General features: G+C 39.8%; 3 protein-coding genes across 3 annotated transcripts; 1 reads left to right on the top strand and 2 right to left on the bottom strand.

Moving 5' to 3' along the window:
• The first annotated feature begins 15839 nt into the window (after positions 1–15839).
• Positions 15840–16768, top strand: LOC137582707 (uncharacterized). The gene is made up of 2 exons (XM_068297348.1): positions 15840–15854; positions 15917–16768. The coding sequence occupies exons 1-2, from the start codon at positions 15840–15842 to the stop codon at positions 16766–16768; spliced, it is 867 nt and encodes a 288-aa protein (XP_068153449.1).
• A 929-nt stretch (positions 16769–17697) lies between these two features.
• TwdlP (TweedleP) lies at positions 17698–18381 on the bottom strand. The gene has a single exon (XM_068296597.1). The coding sequence runs from the start codon at positions 18379–18381 to the stop codon at positions 17698–17700; it is 684 nt and encodes a 227-aa protein (XP_068152698.1).
• A 1266-nt stretch (positions 18382–19647) lies between these two features.
• LOC137582245 (uncharacterized) lies at positions 19648–20595 on the bottom strand. Its single transcript, XM_068296710.1, has 2 exons — positions 20557–20595; positions 19648–20475 (listed from the first exon to the last, which is right to left on the bottom strand). Exons 1-2 carry the CDS (start codon positions 20569–20571, stop codon positions 19648–19650), a joined length of 843 nt encoding a protein of 280 aa, XP_068152811.1. The 5' UTR covers positions 20572–20595.
• Between the last annotated feature and the right edge of the window lie 1230 nt (positions 20596–21825).

The following is a 21825-nucleotide window of genomic DNA, read 5'->3' on the forward strand; positions in this document are numbered from 1 at the left end:
CTTGCGTTTGCATTTTAAATATTTAATGACGTTACCAATTGAATTAGAGACGGGGGGTGGAAAGTTTCCTTTCGTGTCGTTTCGTTTCGCAGTTCTTGTTGCATGTGTCAAGTGCAATGTTTCTGTGCAATGGGCAGCTGAAACGGCAACGGCAACGGCAACTACAACTTGTGCTGAGCAAGACAAATGAATACGGTTTGGATGGGATTGGCGTTGGGTTTCGAAAGACCGATCTCTGGTAAGAACAGATTTGCATTTACGCAACACTTCATACGCAGAAACAACGAAACCGAATGACGCTAATGCAACCCGGACTCACCAATATACGCTGTGCATTAATCAAAATCACATTTTTGTTGATGACGACAACACCAACAGCAGCTACTTGCTTGTGTAGCCAAGAAGCGGAGGAAGAGATCAAGGGCGCTGCTCTTTAAACTTAAAAACAGTTTGTCATATTTTAATACACTCAACTGAGCTGATAATGCAACTGATGTTGTAGTGGAATTAGAGGAGGAGGGGCAGGGGCATGACAGTGCCGTGCTGTATAGTTAGGTTGTTGTCTAGGACCAAAAATTCAGCCAATTGTCGTCCCCTGTCACATTTAATAGGATTATGCTTGGTTAAACACAAATATCCTTGGACATACACCCACTAAGACCACACAACACGGAGGGAGTCCTACGCGGGGGGGTGTCACATAAATTTTCAGCATTTGCTGCTTGAAATTTTTGCACATTACACGCATAAATCCTACAAAGATGTGCTTCTGGTGCTGGTAGTCGTCGAAGCTTTTGAAAAATGTCCAGTGTTTGTTTGCTTACACGCAGACACCCTTAGACTTGCACACACACATACACACACACACACAGCCATATGTTGTTGGAACAATCTAGCATTCACATATGGCCAGGTGAAAGAAGTCCTTCTCCCGACTCCTATAGTCCTTGGGCGCGTGCTTGCCATGCTGTTTGCCATCGCCAGTTGCTGAGTTATCTGGCAAATAATGGAACGTGCTGTGCAGATGATGCGTTTTCATAAATTTTAAATAAGCATATAGCATCTGGTAGGTATCCAAAGACTACACACTAAAGTCCCAGGTAACCCGTGGCAACGTAACGACATTGTGCTTCTGCATAATACGCCGTTTTATTTCAAAGTTTAGCTTAAGTTTACTTAAAGTAAAGTTTTAGTCGCCCCGGTCAACTTATCGTCAGTTGACTTGCATTCATTTAGCAGCACCGGGAAGGCAAATGTCCTTTTGATTCCATTTAAAGAACTGGCTACATTTAGAAAATGGAAAATTTAATAAATGCCGTTTGAATGGCTGGCCAAATGTATGGCGAATTCACATAAAAAACCTAAGTGAATGACTTAAGAGTCATTTACTAAGGTTAAGTATAGACACTCTTTCTCTTTTTTCAAATAAGGACAATAAGGACAATGAGCCAACATTTTGCAGCTGAGCTTTGTCTGAAGCATAGAAATGCATTCCTTTGGCTGGCGTCCCCCCCTCACACACAAGTACACTTGAATCCTTGCCCATTGTTTTGGTATTTTTGTTGCTGTCGCCTGTTGCTACTTTTACCACCGCGCCACACCGTTCCTTGGACTTGATACTTGGCTCAGGACGCATGCGTTGGAAGTCAAACGCAAACTGTTGCAGTTGGCAGAACAAAACATTGCCCCTGCTTGTGCCATTTTATCCGCTGGCTTATCCACCAAAAAAGGCGGCTGCCTTTTGTGTGTGTGCTCTGTGGCCGAATCCCCGAAGGGCCCACAATACTTTTCTTCGTTTTGCCTGCTGGAAGCCTATATATATATGTGTATGTACGGATACTGGAGCATTTGTTATTACGATGCCTGGAATGCGGTGCTTTGTCGTTTTTTGTTCTGACGAGGCTTTCTTTTATTTGCCTTTCGCGGGGGAGACCCCTACTGAAAGTATGCCTTCCTTCTGGCCGAAGCTGCTTTGCAATTGCAATTTTCAAGGATAAGCTTGAAGCAGATTTATGCGAAGGGCTCAGTACGTGCAGAATTTATTAATGTTGGCCTGGAGCAGCAACAGCAGCAGCAGCCAACTCAGACAACTAGTATAACTACAACTAGCACCTACTTTAACTCCCTTGGGCGGGCACCTTCATTAACTGGCACTAGACAGACGCATTCTCTTTTTGCCGGGTTTATATAAGGTGCCTCTGCTGGCATATTGAAGTCAGCGCATCAATAATGAGCTGAGAGTTTTATTCGGGTGTTTTTTTTTCAGTTTGAGTTACGATATTTGACCCAATGCAAAATGAAATTCCACTAGACCAGAAGTTTCTGTTGTTGTTTCTATCCCATGTACAAGTTTGCCAACTTGCCCCCTTTTCCAAATACCAGCATTAGTTAGGTGAGACAACCTTAGTTAGTGTCGATTCGTTCGCTTTGCGTGAATCTGAACAACAATCACGTATTCGCATTAACAAACTTCGGTGCTTAAAGTGCAGTCGAAAGGCAAACACCACCAGCAGCAGCAGCAAAAGCAGAAGTAGCAGCCACAGCCTTTCCGCGACGAAGCGTTTGCCAGTTGTTCCTTCTTGCCCCATAAAAGTTTATCTGTGTTTGTGCAGCACGCTGCGACAGGCCCAGGCAGTTAGTTAGGGGTTTGTGGACTCTGTCTCTGCCCTTGGTAATGGTAATGAGGCGTCGAGAACCAGAATAGAACAATGCGGAATTTATAATAAAGCATTTTTGCTCTGGCCATGGCTAAAAATATCATATGATATGCATTATTTAATACACGAATGGACAGCTTTCTATTAAAAAACATTCCCCATTGGCCAGCAAGTGCCAGAATTGTCACTCGCAAAACTATTCTTACCCATTTCCGATGGCATTTAAATTATTCACCATTAAAGTACTTCAATAACACATTTTCCCTCAGCTTAACTCGCGTTAATTAATTTTCATATATGCATGTATGTAAAATGCTCATTGTGTCCATATGTATGCATGTGTTGGTAAAACCCACAGCAGCCGCACTTAAGTTGCCTTCCCAGTCGTATCCTTGCATCCAGTGGTATTCTGTCCCCGTGTCTGGCACTTCATCAAGTGGCGCGGGGAAAAAAATAAAGCCAGAAGAATCTGATTAAATTTGATGGCTTGAAAAGCAGAGAGCCAGCCATTCCGCAGCTCAATTTGCATACATTTTGATTGTGATTGTCGCGGGGCCAGCACTGATTTAAATGAGGCGCAGGCCTACCACCATCCAACACAGGACTATCATGACGTACGGCACAGCATCGAGCAGAGTGAATTCTTGTCATTTCTGTTGCTGTTGCTGTTTCTGTTGCATGTGGCAAATGCAACGTGGCAAGCTCATTAATAAACACGGCACTGCTGCCACACGATATCAAAGAGGCAACAACAAGAAAACCAAGCTCTGATGATAAACCTGCGGTTATCTAGCCAGTTTCGTAATCATCTGGCTTTTGCCTATTTAATGTGGCCCACATGCCATTAAACAATTTTAAAAAATTTCACATATTTTCCCCCTACTTTTTAATTAAGCTTTTAAACTTACATATCTGGATTTAAGTTATGCATTGACACGACGATTCGAACTGCGAGTTCAGGCAAAATGAAATAATTAAAATTTGTCCATGTTATTGTAATTAATTTGTAAGAATTCTTTACAGCAGTCTTGTGATCCTTGAAAACATTTCAATGGAAAGTTAACTATTATTTATTTTAAAAACTTTAAATTTATCTCTTCAACACTTTTGAGGCTGAGCAAAAAGCGAAAAGAATCGTTTCGTCTATGGGAATAACTTGGAATTGCCATTCTATTAGAATCCGAAAATGTCACAGGTTTGTACAAGAACAAATAAACTGGGTTAACAGATATTTCGCCTTGGAACTAGGATGTTCTCCTGCTGTGTTCATTTCTCATCAGCTCAGCGGCAGCTTTGTGGTCCTTTTCGATTTCGATGATAGAGCCGCCCACTCAGCATAGTTCGCTTTGCTGCTGTCTGCTTCAGTCTCAGCAGCAGCAGCAGCAGCCAGCAGCAGGCAGCAACAACTTAACTGCACTCACCATTAGTTTGTTATCAACGCTCGATTGCTGTGGAAAATTGAAAAATATTGTAGTAGCGCGTCGTTCTCAAAGCGGATTGAGCACGACGCGGTGGCAGCAGGAAGCATCCAGAAAGCAGCAGATGGTGGCCCCAGTGCCCGCTGATGCTACATCTCCTTCCTCCCTGGGTAATGATGGATTGTGCTGAAAGTGTCTTAAGCTCACACGCGCGCTCAGTCTTCAAATAAAAGTTTGCCAAATGTCGCCTATGCAGGCAGCAAAGACAAGCTCTATGCCATGCCCCATCTTATTTTCTTAGGTCTTCCATTCTTTTTTTGTCGCTCTCTTTATTTTTGTGTGTCACGAAAAGTTTGCCTTTGATTTTGCATGGAGCAATTCTCCGCCGTTCTTCAACCTCCACTCGCCTTAAAAAACTATTTGGGTAAGCTGTGCGGGCTGCTGGGGCAGATAAAGGCATACGCAATGTTGTCGTCCTTAAGTGCACTAGCCTTACAATTTAGTTTAGCTGAAGCAAAATAAATCATCGTGATGGAGTGAACGTTGTCCTCTTAAAATATTAAAGTGAGCGAAACAAAAGCAAAATTTCTATGTATAATCAATGAGAGCAGTAGAAGTTGGAAAATTGGAAAATTGTCCAAAATTACGAGTAATTGGCTGGATTTCCAATTAGCAATTTTGATTGTCATTTTATTGTTTGTCGAGTTTATAATTAAATTGAATTAGTTTGCCTTTCAGCATAAATAAATTTAGTTTGTATCTGAACGAAAATGCATTACCAAATTGAGATACCAAATACCATTTCATACTTGTTGCACCTTCCAACTGGATGCATTACCAACTGCACATACATACAATTTAATTCATTTGTCAACGAGTCGTGTTCGACTACGGACCGTGCTGTGGCACGCTAATATGGTCAATGCCAACTGTTGCCAATTGCTGGCAGTCCGGCGTACAAGTTCGGGCAGCCGTTCAATTGCAGGATGCAGGCCGAATGACTCTATAAATGTATCTCTGTCTCCCCCATTTCCTTCCTAATCCCATAAAAGTCAAGCGTTGGCAATGTTCCAAATGCGACCAAAGATGGCGGCAGAGTGTGGCAAACGGCAACGGAAACGGAAGCGCGCAAAAAATTACGACTGCAAAACGGCAATGGAGATGGCAGTGGCAATGGCAATGGCTCTAAGGACGACTAGGACGACGGCAACGGCGACGACTACGGCGACAACTAAGTGGCAAAACATGAACCAAAACTTTGCCCGTTTGTGTGGCCGACAAGTTGAAACTAATGACAATTTTGTTGTAATTAGTTGCGGCTTTTGCCGTAAACCAGGCAAATGCGACGAGGCAACAAATAAGTTGTCAGCGAACTTAAGTTAAGCCATTTTCATAGTTTTCGTCGCTAACGTTTTGTGGTGGCAAATCTTTTGGTTTTGTTTTTTTTCTCCTGCCTCAACTCGAATTTGTCGGAAATGAGATTCATTTGTTTTGCTTTGTCAAGATTGTGTAGGCTCTGAGCTCCCCCCCATATATGTATGTATGTATATGTAAGTCAGAAGCACTCGTCTTGCGTGGGCATTCCAATTACTGAGTAAGGGCAACACATTTTACATGTGCAACGGGAGAAAGGCCACTGCTTGCCAGATATTTCATACCTACGGCTAACTCTTGCCTTTTAATTATTTCAAATTGCAGCTGCTGTTGACGTGTCCGGTTAACACACACACACACAAAGGTAAAGTATGAAATTTTTCCATCAAAACCACAAAATATGCAACACCAACGTTTGCTGGCCATGTGCCTGGGGCTCACAAAATAAAATTACGCTTCATAAATTTCTGGCAATTAGTTGAAAACTTGCCATCTACAAATGAGAGGCATCTGCATACAAGCAGCTTAAAGTCAATGAATAAGTTTTGTAATATAAAGAAAAGAAAACCTTTAGGACCATATACAATTCTCATTCTGATATATATTGGATTCAACTTGGTTCTAGTTACTCAAAGTTAATCATAACTAACTGGAAAACAGAATATTTTTCAAGACTCATATGAAAAGAAGTATGGAAAACCTATATACCCCGTTATGAAAATTTGTCTAACACCATCAACGGACAGGTGAATAAAGCTTATCGTAACTCCATGTCCATTTCGCTTCTGCTTTTCATAACTGTTATTCAAAAATAACACTCGGAATGTATTTTTAAGTCGAAAACAATAAAACAAAACTCACAATCTGCAGAAGCAAACAGTAAACACATAGTGTATATACATAGTTTTGATGGCAATGTATTTTTTGTGTATTTTTTTTAATGTTTGACTGCCAAAAATTGTTGTGTTTATGATGTTTGCTATAAAGTATTGCAACTATTTTCCTGTTTTCGTAAGCTTTATGAAAGTCAATTTAAACTATTGATTTGTTTACTGCATAAACGACGAATATGTTTATACGCACATATATATATGTTGTGTGGATAACTTGAAATTGGCTTGTAACTTGTACCCTTTTGAGGTACTTGTAATCTGCATTTTTAGCTAGTTAACACGCAAATGGCCCTGTTTATTAAGCCACTACACTTAGTGAGCCAATATGGGAGTGTAAAGAGCACTTTAAAGTTAAATATTTTGAAATTTGCTGTAGAACATGAATTTAATTTAATACACTTTGTGAGTTATCGAAATGCCGGATTGAATGTGCGGGTTGCCAATCAGCTGGGGACATCTGTGTGTACTTCAACTTCCGATTTCATTTACTTTGGCACAAACAGTGACCAGCGCACAGTTCAATTGGCTTGACAGACTGTCTCTGCCTCCCTGTGTGTGGCTTTTGTCAAAGACAATTGGATCTGAAGTTGCTGAAGAACTGTCAATATACTCTGGCAAAGACAAACATCTTGTCCAAGATATCTGAAATTGCCAAAAACCGAATATATTCATGAACTACATGTATAACAAAAGTAACGATTTTGGTCTCACAAGTTGCGTCTAATCAAACTTTAATTGTATTTTTTTTTGTCTGCTGTTATTGTTGGTTCTTTTGACTTTTATGCATATACACATACACACACACACAAAGCACACCACATCTGGCAAAAATACCAGCACCGCACATTTTAATGGGAATTTACATATAGCCATCATGCGGGGCGAAACGTGTTGGTGGGTTTGGACAAGTGTGCGGTGTGCAGGCTGCTGACCAAAAAAAAACCTCCCACTGGTCGCACATTGCGTGCTGACTGTGTACTCGGATCATTTGCATATCATAAAAATTCATTTTGTAGCAATTTTTGTTTACTTTTTAAATTGAGCAACCGCAAAGTTTTACATTGCATTATAAACAGTAACTGGAACTGAATCTCGAATTGGTCATTGCCATTTCTCTTCAGCATTGCCATTCTTCATTGCCCGTTCACATTCGCATTCGCATTGGCTTTTCGTACAATATTTTTAAAAGCACTTTCCTTCGATTTGCCTGCTTTTGCTTCTGCTCTTGCCAATCCCTGCCACTGCATAGTAGTCCTGCGGGCAGTGTTGTCTTGCAATGTGCTCTGTTGTCCATGTCTGCATATAAATTACGCCAACTTGTAGTTGTAATTTCTCTCCACGTCTCAGTTTGTCTTGCTTCTGCTCCTTCGGCCCGGCACGCACATAAAATACATCAATGTGTCTGAAACTCGAGTTGAGTTGAGACAACTTGGCCAGTGTCCTCTTTGCCACCGTCGTCCTTTTTGCCGTTCGCCTGGCCGGTCGTAGTTCGTCTCCACTTTCAGTTTTGATTTAGTGCCACTTATGACAACTTCCTTCACAGTTGAATGTTTAAGGTTTTCTTTTCCTCCTCTGGCCAAATCTTAAAGACATCTGAACCTTAAATTTGCAATGGCAAATTCAGTTCTTTGTAAGTTTCTTTGTTCGTTTGAAACTCAAGTCCTTCAATTTGCCACAATTGAACCCAAATGTTAACAGCAATAAAGATTATTTTTAATGGCAACAGAAAAAGATGAAACAAAAGATTGTAAACCAAACGTATAAATAATCAAATAATAAAGTTTATTAGTCATAAAACTTTATTGTGTGTCAGCTATATTTTTGGACTAAATGTATTTATAGTTCCAGCTCAATAAAATTGAAACATTTTTCCGGTTTCGCTTTTGTTTTATTTATGCAATTTCAGGTGGGAGAAATACATACAAATATCTTTTAAGTGATGGACTTAACAACTTTCAGACACAAGATCTCCTCTAGTCTCAACTTAAGAAGTCTCTTCTATATTATATAATCTGGCACAATCAAAGCTGTAATTCCCAGCCTGCGACAGACTTGAGTCTTATTGTGTATATACATATGTATGTATGTGTGTAAGTACTTACATATTTTCTTTTCTGCTTTTTGTGTTTTTTTTTTGTCGCTTTCGTTTTTCAACTTGAAGATGAAACGAGTCACGTAGGGAGGGCTGTGCTTTAAGTTTAAGTGGCCATTCCACAAAATAGCGCAGCGTAAAACAAATTTCTTTTATGTACTCGCAAATTGCTAGTCAAAGTTTTCATATAAATAAATATAAAACCTAAAGAAAAAAACGCTTTCGAGCGAACAAAGCGAAAAACAGTCGCCAAATATAAAAATATAAAATGCCATCCCGGCGACTTGTAACAAGTGTCAATTGAGAGGGGATCTAGGGGGAACAAAGAGCAGGGACACACTATAAGCATAAAATGTCTTGCCACACACACACACACACAAATCCACAAAGAAGAAGAAAAAAGAAATGTTTCTTTAAAAACTTGAGCAAGGCGTGGCAAACGCGTAGGAAGGCGTGCTTAGAAGCATACTTATTGTTGTTATTGTTGTGGACCGCTTAACGGCAATTGAATGCCTCGACTAAGTGGGCTATAGCTATGGCCATGGCAATGGATGGTGTTAGTGATGTCAAAAACAACGATGCATCGAACATCGATGGTCACTTGACGATATTTCTCGATGTTTTTGTTGATGTCTATGATTAGCGATGTATCTCGATTTTGTACCAAAACATCGGTTTTTTTTGTCACTTATCAAATTTTACCACGTAATTATATGAAACAATCTTTAAAATCCTTTTAAAACATTACTTTAGTAGTAACTTTAAGCCCATTTATTTCAGATTCACAACCAAGTTAAGGTAAAGGGGCTGGCACCGATTGGCAAAAGGTAAACGAGCCTATAAATACTTTTTTAAATAGATAAGGCTACCATTAAGAAGAGAGACCAGTGAGTTTCAATATTTCATTAATACTTTTAATATTATGAAAGCACATGTTTATTAGAAAAAAGGGAACATAATTAATAGAGAATAACATTGCAGTCCGATGTTTTCAAAACAACATCGATTATTAACATTAAAACCAGCGATGAAGACAGACATCGATTGAAATTTACATCTCTAGTGTGTAGGCGAAGCGAAGGCATTCTTTTTTCTTTTCATTTCTTTGCAATTTGCAATAACCAAAGCATGGCCATAAAAATATAGTTGGCTTGAGCCCAAAACACAACAAATACAAAAGCTCTCAGTTGGTCTCTATGTGTGTGTGTGTGTGTACCAGAAAGAGAAGCAACACAATGAGTTTTTGATTACTTTGAAATTTCTTATTTGCCTTTCAGCCAAAAAAAAAAAAAAAGGAAAGAAACCAAAAATTTCGCGCCCTGTTACTGTGCAAATATTGATAAGCGTCGAGAGTTTATGCTGCTGCTCGATTTTGGTTGCTGTTGTTGTTGTTACAGTCATATTGCCTATTCTTTCATACTTTCACACTTAGCGTTGATAGCGGCTTAGAGGAGATGAGAGTAAATGTGCTTTGCTTTTTATTTGTTCTACAATCAGAGACAGTGAAGTGACATTTGGCGGTTTGTTTGCTCTCCAGAGTTTAATTTTGGCCACATTTGGGTGGAGGATACTAGAAAAGCTCATTAGCCAGAGTTTGAGTTACAACTGATGATAACAATGGAGAATACAGCAGTTTAAGGTAATCAGCAAATTGTCTAACAGATTGCCAAATGTTGCCCTGAAAAGTAGGCAACAAAAAGTGTAATTACCTTCACTATGAAATTGTTAGCATACATAAGTTTAATAATAACTTTTAGCTTAACAAATATATGGGTTAAAAACATTCACTTTGCTAATTAAAGACTGTATAAGCTTCTCGCTGTAGTTGTTAAGCCTTGATTAAGTTCAAGGATATCCCTTAAAGAAACCGTTGATGGTTTTGTGTTATGGAATAAATTTGAAACGTGACTCGCGACAAAACATCTGGGGCCATGGTTTTGAGGCTTACCGATAGGGCAAAAAGTATCTAGCGGCAAACAATTTCGCCTTAGGTCAGGATATGCATGTCAGCGACTTTAGTGGGACTGGAGGGAGAGCGAAACCGAATGAGCGAGCGTGGCAGCCATTGACAGGGATGTCACCTGCTCACGTACACAATATTAGCCGAGTGGTGGAAAAACCTTTTGACGTTTGCCAAAAACTTGATAACCATTGCTAATAATTTATGAAATTTCCAATAATATGCCTATGCCTAAGCCCATGCTTTCCATTTATTTGCTGTTTGACCAACTTCATAAATTATCAGGGCTTAGCTGTTTCCACTTTCCTGCCACCCCTCAACTTATCCATAGTCCAGTCTGACTTGGACGGAATACAAACACGTGCTGGGTTTTCTTTCTTTTTCTACTTTTTTCTGCTGATTGATTAAACCACACCAACATGAGTACGAGGAACATCAAACGCGAGAGAACGTTCTAGGAATTGTTATTAGATCGTTTTTGCTAGTTTTTCCTGCCATTTCTTGACTCATGCACACCTCGAAACGGCTGCTTATCAAATGGCTGGCGGGAGACGTTACTGATGCTGATGATGAAGTTGATGCTGATGCTGATGTTGATGTGACGTGGAAGGCACACGTGCTAAAGCCACTTTTAACATAACAACATGCTAGCACTTAATATGGTCCCGGTTCCGGTTAGCCCCCTCGCCACCCAAAAAAAAAAACGAACTGAAGCTCCCTCTACGACCGTATGAACGAATGTTCTCTTGAAGTCAGACGTGACAAGTGCCCGCAATGGGTGCGATATTCAGCTTTATTCTTACCTCGACCCATTGTCATGTGCAACGCATAAACTGTCGTTCTGATGGCTCTTGTAGACAGTGTATGTTTGTATGTATGTACATAACATAGTTGAGAGCAGGATAGGCAAGGAGGACTTGCTAAAAATCAAATTCCCAACGAGCTGTCAAAAATTACTTGAAAAAACATTACTTAAAGCAAAGCAAATTTAACTAATGTCAATAAATAAACAAAGTAAGTATTTAAAACTGTTGCCAAAACTAAAATGGGAATTTATTTACTTTACAAATTTTCCATGAATTCTGTCAGTTTCAATGAACAGACAGAGACAGAGAGAGAGAGCGAGAGAGAGAATGAAATAGAATACATTTAAAACATACATTTGAAATGTTCCATTTATTCAATTACTCGGCTGGTTGCAACATCAATTTCATGAAATTCATATAAATTTTCAAATGTCTTGATTACGAGGCTCTCTCTCTTTCTCTCTAAAGAGCCGGCCTAACCACTGGCCTATAGACAAACACATATATGAATGTATGTATGTATGTATGTATTCTTGAGTTGTGTATTAATTAGAAATGCAAATCACCATGGTGACATGTTCAAGTTCAAGTTGGCCATCAATTTCGTTCGTTGCGGGTGATGAGATCTATGAGGAAAAGGCCAACAAACCAGGTGATAGTCAAAATTTAACCAGTTTGTTAACCCGTTTCAAGTCAGAGGCCAACGTCTTAAGTCTCAGTTGGTTGTCCGGTCAACTGGTTTATATAGAGCTTAGCATAGTGCAAATTATGCCATGTTGTTTAATTGTTACTCTCCCCATCTCCCTCTCTCTCTCTCTCTCACTCTGTTTTACTCTCTCTTTATGGCTTTCATTACGCATACGCAACGTGTAACAAATTTATGTTATTCAACGAGACGCGAATAAAGACTCTACTCTGTTTTATTTTCTAATTACACCAAAGAGTAGGCTTGCCTACATAGATACTCTCACATAGATGTATATGTGCATGTATTTTGTAATTAGTGTTCTGTATGTATTTATATTAAAAGCCTTCTACAGTCGCTGCTTAATAAATTAAACGACAATTTGCACAAGCCAAAGTCGCTGAATGGCTAGAACGAATGGCTGGCTGGTTGGCTGTTTGTCTGTCTGCTGGGCCGTTGTTGATGCTCGTAAAGTGCTACTCTTAGCCTACTATCCTTAAGCGCAGCGACTGTCTGAAAAAGCATCGACAGAGACAAGCAGGACGAGAACATTATAGTGGCATTATGCTAAGGCTTGCTTGCAATTAAAATAAAAAGCAATCCTCGAGTGTTGACTACAATATGCACTATACCATACGACACCATGCCATGGCATAATATACTTAGATTACAGTAAGCTCTACGTACTCATGAATACTCGAAAATAATTTATTACCTACTTGCTAAGGTGCCAGGACACGCGATAAGTTAAAAAATTTATGTGCTTGAGTTTTTAATTCGTTTTCTTTTTACTTTCTTTCCTTGGAGAATTTCCATTTGGATTACATAAACATCAGAGCTGTGGTAGGGATTTCTTTTCCAATTTCATTGAATGACCTATTGACCTGTCATATAGCTTATTTTATTGATTTTGGGTCTGCTTATAGTTTGCCTCGTTTCTTTTCAACTACAAAATTCCCATCTGATTGAGAGAGAAATTTCTGTCTTAAACTCTCCGTTTTAGTTTAATATCATATTTATTACTGTCCAAAGTTTTTCAGATAGCATCATAATGTTCTAACAATTTCAAATGTTTTTTTGCTGCTCTTTTTAATTAATAATAATATAATTGTCTAAAAAGTATGCTTCCATGCATTTGACAGGTGGAGAATGAAAACGCTTTGGTCGTTAACACAATTAGCCATATAAATTGATTTTACTGGGATAAATTTGATTTATTTATTTATTTATATCAACGCTGCAGACAAGTTATTAAAATTCGATTTTTTAAAATATTTAGTTCTATTTTTTTTTTGCGTTTGTTTCTATTTTTTTTTTTTGCCTCACAATAATTGCCATAATTTATATGCATATCAAATTTAATAAATTTGCATATATTTTGCCAACAATTTTACGGCTTTTGCTGAGCTTTTTTGTTAAACATTTATTTTGCCTGCGGCATGCGGAAATATTTTTTGTTAGAATAACAAGAAGCAGACACAGCTCGTAAAAAGTTCTTAAAAGTCAGCCGAACAAACATTTCTTGCAAAAAGAAAGGAAAGAAGCAAACAGGCAAGCAAAGAAACAAACTAGTTGAACCGGCCAGATATTTGCAAATTTTTTAGATAATACCCATGATTTAAGGAATTCACTAATGCTCCAATTTATGATGAGGCGACAGTTGGCAAGAAAACAAAGAGAATTCTTTTCTTCTCTTGAACATGAAAGCGGCTCCGCCCGGTTCATCAATTTCATTGTATAAAAATTGTTTAATTCTTAATGAAATCTACAATTTGGCATCTAGGGAGTTGCCATGTTGAGTTTGGGACAACTTGCATTGGTCGTGATGCGGTGGGATTGAATAAGAGGGATGGGATGGTGGGAAATAAAACATGACAGATTTTATAAGTAGATCGATTGACCCGTCCCGTGCCATCGTCAACCCCATTGGGCATTTGCATAAAATTGTAAAAGTTGACTCCAAATGGCTCGCCTGATCCGCATTTCGTTTATTTATTGATGCGACAACGTTGTTCGACCACTTTTTCGTTTGGTTTAGTTTGGTTTTATATTTTATCAATTGTGAGGATTGCGGAGGGCCACTCCGCAACCGCTATTTGGTGGTTTTTCTTCTCTTCTACCGACTTTTATGTCGCTGCTGCGTGCATCTTTTATGTGCGTGTGGCGTTTTTGAAGGGACCTTGAAATTGTAGCTGGTTTGTTTTATGATGTTTACATTTGTTTAGTTTGCATATGACATTGCCACCAGCGACAGGGCAGAGGCTGGTCCAGCAACAGTTTGTGTGTGTGTGCGTGTGCGTGTGTTTGGGTGGGGCCCATAAACAAAAACAAGACAAATTGTTATTTTTGTTTGTTTTCTCAATTTTTTTCTTTTTATGTTGTCTTGTTTTTGGTCTTAATTAGATTCTGTAGACTCTTGGGCGTGGGTACTTAAAGAAAATTGTTAGTTAGAGATGTTTTCTCCATTTAGTTAGTCATGCTCTATACTTAACCATGATATCAATCAATATGATGTTAGTCATAACTATGATTCGCATTTATTACTATTGATTTGCAAATCGATTCATCTATCTTAAATATGGATCTTAAATATTTCTTTGCCAAAATCATTTAATTATGCAAATCGAATCAATTTTGAATAATTCCGCTGGCATTTCATTCTCATATCGTCCATCTATAACATGGCACAAACAGAAAAAAAGCAAAAACAATAATTTTTATGATATCAATAAAGCATGATGAAAAACGTGATAATCGCTGATCAGATTAAATGGCCGCCTGGCGCCAGCTGATTACCAACTTCGGTCGTATAGCTTCAGGTGTTGAACAGTAAACAAAAAAAAACTTCAAGGTCGCAACGGTTGTTAACTTTATGGCTTCTATTTTGGCAGGTTAGATGGATGGATGTATGGATGGATGGATGCTTGGGCTGGATGAATGAATGGTTAGGCGAAAATAAAAAATGGTTGGCGAAAATAGATTCAAGAGTATTTTTATTTTATGGCCATCACTCGCATTCCATCAAAATGTATCTTTTACAGTATTTTTAATCGTCTCCCTGCCCCTCACAATAGAAGAAGAAAAAAAACCAAAACCTTCGTCAACGAATTTTAATTCAGAAAAAAAAAAAAAACAGAGACAAGAGAAACACTAAACTGGACTCCATAATCGTTTGGGAATTCCCAGCTAGAAATATGCGGTTAGACAAACTAAAAAGTGTAGAAAAACCGAGTCGGTTTCATCTCGAACTTGTTTGAGATGAGCCGCCAAATGTTTTAGCATAAACAAAATATGAAGAAAATCATTTCTTTTATTGAAAACATGACCATTTATAGTGAGTTTTGCCAAACAAGTTTCCATGATCATATTGCTGTGGAGCCTGCTTTTGAATGATACTTATGCTGAGGCTGAGGCTGATGTTGATGTTGCTGGTGCTCGAACTGCTGGTCTATCGAATTACGAGGTGACCATCAATGGTTGACTCTTGGGCTAGGGCTGAGGCTAAGGAATTTGCATAATGCCGACAGCAGCATTTGCAAGAATAGGGCGGCAAGATGGCAATGCGTTTCATCCAATACGTTCACGAAGATGCTGGCGAATACGATGACGACGAGATGCTAATGTCGACGAAGACTAGACCATTGTTTTATCGCCTTGGCGAGTCACTTGAAGGTGGATAACATTTTTTTGGTATTATTTTTTTCTCGAAGAGACAAAAGCAGCAAAAGAAGTTGCTGCAAAATGCCTCGAACTGTCAGCAGCTGCGAAACCAGCAACAACAACAACAACAACGACAGAGCATCAGCTGCGGTGGCCACATTGGCTCTGCACGAAACTTGAGCGCAGTTTGATGACACAGTTTGTTGGTTTTTGTATAAATATTGGACCCTTTAGTGATGCAAACGTCAGATACTACTGAATAGTCGAAGTCAAAGAACTAAAATTGGATTCAAAATGCGTGCATTCATTGTAAGTACAAGGATTAAGCAGAAAGGATGGAACCGGAACTTACCCTCAAATCTTCTGTATAGGTTATGTGTTTAGTGGCCGTTGCCTGCGCCGATAAGCTGGGCTACAACTACCAGCCTGTGGGTCACTCCAGCTCAGGATTGTCTTTCGCTCCTGGCAGCGGCGGCAGTATTGGAGGTGGCAGCATCGGCGGTGGCAGCCTCGGTGGATTGGGAGGTCTGTCTGGTGGCAGCATTGGAGGCGGCCTGGGCGGTGGCAGCATTGGAGGAGGATCCCTCGGCGGTGGATCACTTGGAGGTGGTTCCATTGGAGGCGGTTCCATTGGTGGCGGTTCCATTGGCGGTGGCAGCCTTGGCGGTCTCGGTGGTATATCCAGTGGAGATCTAAGTGCTCCAGTCGAATACAATGCCCCTGCCCCAGCTGCTGAATTGGAAAAGGAATTCTTCACCTACACTGCCAACGAACAGGACTTTGACGAACCTCAGGCTTTGGAGCGCGTTTCAAGTGCATTGAACAAGGCTCTCCGTGTTGTCTTCATCAAGGGACCCGAGAACCGTGGCTTGGAGAACGCTGCTCTGGCTTTGGCTAAACAGGCTGCCCAACAAGAGACCGCCATCTATGTCCTCAACAAGCAGGCTGATATCGGAGACTTGGCCAGCAAACTGAATGCCATCCGTAGCAACAACAACAACAAGCCCGAGGTTCACTTCGTCAAGTACCGCACTCCTGAGGATGCTGCCAACGCACAGAAGGCCATCCAATCGCAATACGACTCTCTGGGTGGATCTTCTCAGGCCCACAATGGTGGTGTTGCTCCAGTTCTCAACTTCGCTTCTCAGGCTGCTCCCCGTCCAGTCAGCGCCAAGTCGCCCGACAACTCCTACCTGCCCACTTCGATCTTCCGTCGTGTTTAAGCGGTTTCTATAATACTCATCAATCGATTCGAATCACCCATGGACACATGACTGAAACTAAATCCTAGTTATTTGTTGACTAATGCTTAAATAAATTCAATTCTTACATTTTAAACATATCATTTCGTTTACACATTTTAAAGAATTAGTTCAAATTACTTTGAAATATCAATATCTATTCAAGTTTGTTGCTTTTGAAACAAAAAAACTCTAATATCTTTGGAGAACCGAAAAGTTTGCTCATAAATATCACAGGAAATGTAATTTTGAATTTTTCGTAAGCTTTTCAGATTGTTGATGATAAGAATCAAAAATATTTACATATGTAATGTTAGACACTTTTTTTAGTTGATCTAGTAGTTTGTTTGTTAATGCTGATTTTGAAAAATCTCATCTTATATTAAGTTGAAAACGGGACAAACATAAAAATGTTCAGTTTTTTTAAAGAAGACCTAAGAAAGTCTCTTACTCAAGTTTCTTGCTATAAAAACATATCTACATATGTCTTTTATTAGTTAACTCATGTTTAATCACAGTCTATTACACTGTGTATACTATACTATTATTGAAATATGCTTATAGATGCGAGTACTTTGGAACCAAAACCTAAAAATGATATCTCAACAATGACTCTAAGACTAGTTTTATAAATCTACATGTAATATAACCTCTGCTTACCAAGTATAACTTAACTTAACAACAACTTGCGTTGGGAACACTTGAGATCATTGCTATTGAATGAAACAATGAAGACAGTTTCTATATCTATCATTGAAATGATTTCACAGACGTATGAAACACGGAGTCTATAGATTTTACCCCAATAAACAATGAATTTGAAATAGATATTATTATAATTAACAAAGTCTTTTTATTTCAATTCGTAAACAGTTCAACGGATAACAAACATTTTGAGCGATGGCATATTTCTAACGGCGATGACGCAGACGACGAATAATTGAAGCTGGCAGGTAATCGCTGTTGGGCACCTGTGGTTGACCGGCGCGCACAGGTGCTGGGCCACGGGAGGCGAAATTGAGGGCATTGGCCACGCCACCATTAATGTTCTGACTGGTGCCGCCGAGATTGTCGTATTGCGACTGGATGGCCTTCTGGGCGTTGACAGCATCCTCGGGCGTGCGGTATTTGACAAAGTGAACTTCAGGCTTGCTATTGGCATTCTGTCGCACGGCATTAAACTTGTTGGCCAGTTCATTGATGTCAGTTTGCTTGTGGAGAACATAAATAGCAGTTTGCTGCTCGGCTGCCTGTTTCGCCAGAGCAAGGACTGCATTCTCGTAGCCACGGTTCTCCGGCGACTTGATGAAAATGACACGCACGCTCTTCTTGACAGCGGCAGCAATCTTACGCTGGGCTTCTGGATCATCGAAATCATCCTCGTTGGCGTAGAAGGTATAGAATTCTTTCTGGATTTCAGCTTGTGGGGCTGCATTGTAGCTTACTGGTGCACCCAATCCACTTACACGTCCGCCGCCAACACCACCACCAGCACTGATAATACCACCCGTGCTAGTGCTACCCTGTTGGTAATTATAACCCAGGCGACCAGCACTGGCGGCTGCCACCAAACATAAAACAATTAAAGCACGCATCCTGCTGTTAGTTCTGTCCGTGAAACGATTCTATTAGAATGACAACAAGTTGCTCATTAGCAATGCTTTTATACCGCCAACGCGATGCCAGCTAAAATTAGACCAGTCTATCTGGTCGAATTAAGCCGTCGCACTTCACTTCCAGCTAGCTATTGCTCGGCACGGAAGACCAGCGGCCAGCGAATGGCGAACACCGCTCACCGATTACCGATCATCGATGCCGAATAGCGAATGGCTATTGGTCCGTTGGCCATCGGGCTGTTGGAATGCTACTAATCTGTTAACATAATTTCGCTCTTAACACATTTAACACATTGTTTTGAGCAGCAGCATCTTCAATGGAGCCGCCGCATTGATCGCGGACTTTGCTTTCCGAGCAGTGATTGGTTAGCCGTGATTCACCCATAATTGGCTTATAATTTATGCATAAAAAGCATAGCTTAACTCAAGCAACCCGATTTGGCTGACTGACTTTTTTGTTATATTTTGAATATATATGTATGAATACAGAATCGCTTATTTGTTAATGATTTCAACAAAAAAGTGATCGTCAGCTTAATAAAATTAATGATTAGATTTTTGTTTTTACGACTAATCAGGTTTTGATTGGGCATAAATCTTCTGTCTTCTGTCTTGGGTTGCACTTGAGATTCCTTTCTAATTGTACGTGACACACGGCGCGACGTTGGCGCCGTCATATCCATGAAAATCAGGTCATTTAACGGAACTCCGACAACCTTCATCTGTCATCGATAGCCAATTAGTTAAGCTAACTCACTGGAAGTCGAAGATTAATGCCTCTAGACACATCTAGTGGGTGTATCTAATCGTGTAGACAATTTATATACTTTTGCGGGAATCCATTCATTCATGACAATTCGTTTGCTAATCATATCGGAAACTGATCTAAAGACCTTTAAGTTTCAGCGACAAATTGAGAAAGAGACTGCATGTTAATCCAAATCCAAATCTATTTAACAAATGATTGTACCTGTGTTTGAGGGACATTGTTCGTGGCACCAAACAAGGTGAAGGTGAATGCAATAAATAAAAACCTTAAAACAAATCTTCTCAACCAGAGATGCCCCATAAACACTACACCCAATCTCCGTTCTCTATGCCTAATGAGTCAGTTAATTTGGATTGAATTTTCTTTTAAAATATAATAATATCAATTTAATTGGTGTAATTATTCATTAGTCAACAACAATATTCAATTCATCGATCAACAATCAACATATCTTAATCCCAATTCTAGATGTGAATTTAGAAACGCAGACGACGGAAGATCGAGGTGGGCAAGTAAGAGTTATCGGGAGTCTGAGCGGTAGGCTGACGCACTGCTCCTTGAGACGCAAAGTTCAAGGCAGCGGCAACACCACCATCGTGAGATTGGGATGATCCACCTAGAGAGTCGTATTGAGATTGGATGGCCTTCTGTGCGTTGGCAGCATCCTCAGGAGTGCGGTACTTGACGAAGTGAACCTCGGGCTTGTTGTTGTTGTTGCTACGTATGGCATTCAATTTGCTGGCCAAATCTCCGATATCAGCCTGCTTGTTGAGGACATAAATGGCGGTCTCTTGTTGGGCAGCCTGTTTAGCCAAAGCCAAAGCAGCGTTCTCCAAGCCACGGTTCTCGGGTCCCTTGATGAAGACAACGCGCAGTCCCTTGTTCACAGAGCCGGCAACGCGTTCCAAAGCCTGAGGTTCGTCAAAGTCCTGTTCGTTGGCGGTGTAAGTGAAGAATTCCTTTTCCAATTCAGCAGTTGGGGCAGGGGCATTGTATTCGACTGGAGCACCTAGATCTCCACCGGAAATACCACCGAGACCGCCAAGGCTGCCACCGCCGAGTGATCCTCCTCCAATGCTGCCACCTCCAAGTGATCCACCTCCGAGTGATCCTCCTCCAATGCTGCCACCGCCGAGGCCGCCACCAATGCTGCCACCAGACAGACCTTCTAGTCCGCCAATGCTACCACCTCCAATGCTGCCGCCGCTGCCAGGAGCGAAAGACAATCCTGAGCTGGAGTGACCCACAGGCTGGTAGTTGTATCCCAATTTATCGGCGCAGGCAACTGCCACCAGGCACATAACCTACAGAAGGGAGAGTGTAAGAGTTAGACACCTGGACATCCTTTTTGCTCCTTGATTCTTCCCATCGAATGGGACACTTACTATGAATGCACGCATTTTGATTTTTTAGCTGCTTGTTCTTTGGTTCTTTCGATTCGAGGTATGAATTACTTCTGTCTTCTGCTCGGGGCGATCTTTATTATTTATACAAATCCATCTTCGAGGCTGATAAAAACAAAACTGACGCCGCGACGCTGTCGCTTGCATAGAAATCGCTTTGATGCCACTGTGTTTTGCCGCCTACAAAACTTTTAGCCTCTTCGGTTTTATGGTCAATGTGGAATTTTTGTTGGCTTTCAATGGGCAACCGCTGCGACTTCGATGGCTGATTGTTTTAGGTTATTCAAATATTCGAGTTTGTTATTCAATAATTTTACAAGAATTAATATTAAATTATAAAATTAATATGTCGTGAGCACATTGAAATGAGTTGATATGCATATCATGCAGATGGGTCATAATTATGTATTATATATAATAAATATCATTCGGAAATTCTTCGGCAAGGCTATTCCGCTTGTTTTATGTAGGACATTGGCATATATGTCGACCCTAATCGTTTGAACATTTGCTAAGACCAGACGATGTCGACAGATCTCTTTGGACTTGATTTATCGACATGACATAACATAAATACTATAAATGGGTTGTACATTGAAGTAAATATTATAATTTTTCCTTTGATTGTGAAATTAAATATAACATAAAATTAAACAAAATAATTACATGCGACTGACTTGAAACAATCATAAAGAACTAACCCAATTTCGTTTCTATATCCTGGCATTTAAACCATTTTAATGAGCTTAATTGAATCTATTTAATATACAAGAGTTAATGCAAAGTCAATTCTTGTTTATATTTAAGTTCTTCTAATTATTTCAAAATTTAAAATCTTTTTAGAATTAGTGTCCTCTTGCATTTGTAATTGTTTGATTCCGACCAAAATGTCGAACTTCAATTGTGTTTATTTTCAAGACAGAGAGAGCAGTTAAATAAACAAGATTTTCTTGATTATTGGTTTTGGTTTCAAAAGGCATATATGAGTACATAGTTCTGAAATAAATGTAGAGGATCTCTTTGAAGTGTAAAGACTAATAAAATGAAGTGTCTTGTAAGGTAAATTTATTTGAAGAATAGTGATACTTCAAGACAGGACTTAATTGGCGTTTGTTTGCATGAATACCCTTATCTGCTTGCCATGAATTTCTTCATGATGTCTATCTGTATTAACTATCCAATTGGATTGAATTAATTAGCCGACTATTCCAATTTAATGACGACATACAGCATTCGCCTTGTAAACAAAAT

Source organism: Drosophila tropicalis, unplaced genomic scaffold, assembly GCF_018151085.1.
Source record: "Drosophila tropicalis isolate 14030-0801.00 unplaced genomic scaffold, ASM1815108v1 contig_859, whole genome shotgun sequence".
In the NCBI taxonomy this organism is placed as follows: Eukaryota; Metazoa; Arthropoda; class Insecta; order Diptera; family Drosophilidae; genus Drosophila; species Drosophila tropicalis.

Excerpts from the sequence above, each read along its gene's own strand:
- TwdlP (XM_068296597.1), bottom strand. The coding sequence starts at position 18,381 with ATGCGTGCTTTAATTGTTTTATGTTTGGTGGCAGCCGCCAGTGCTGGT.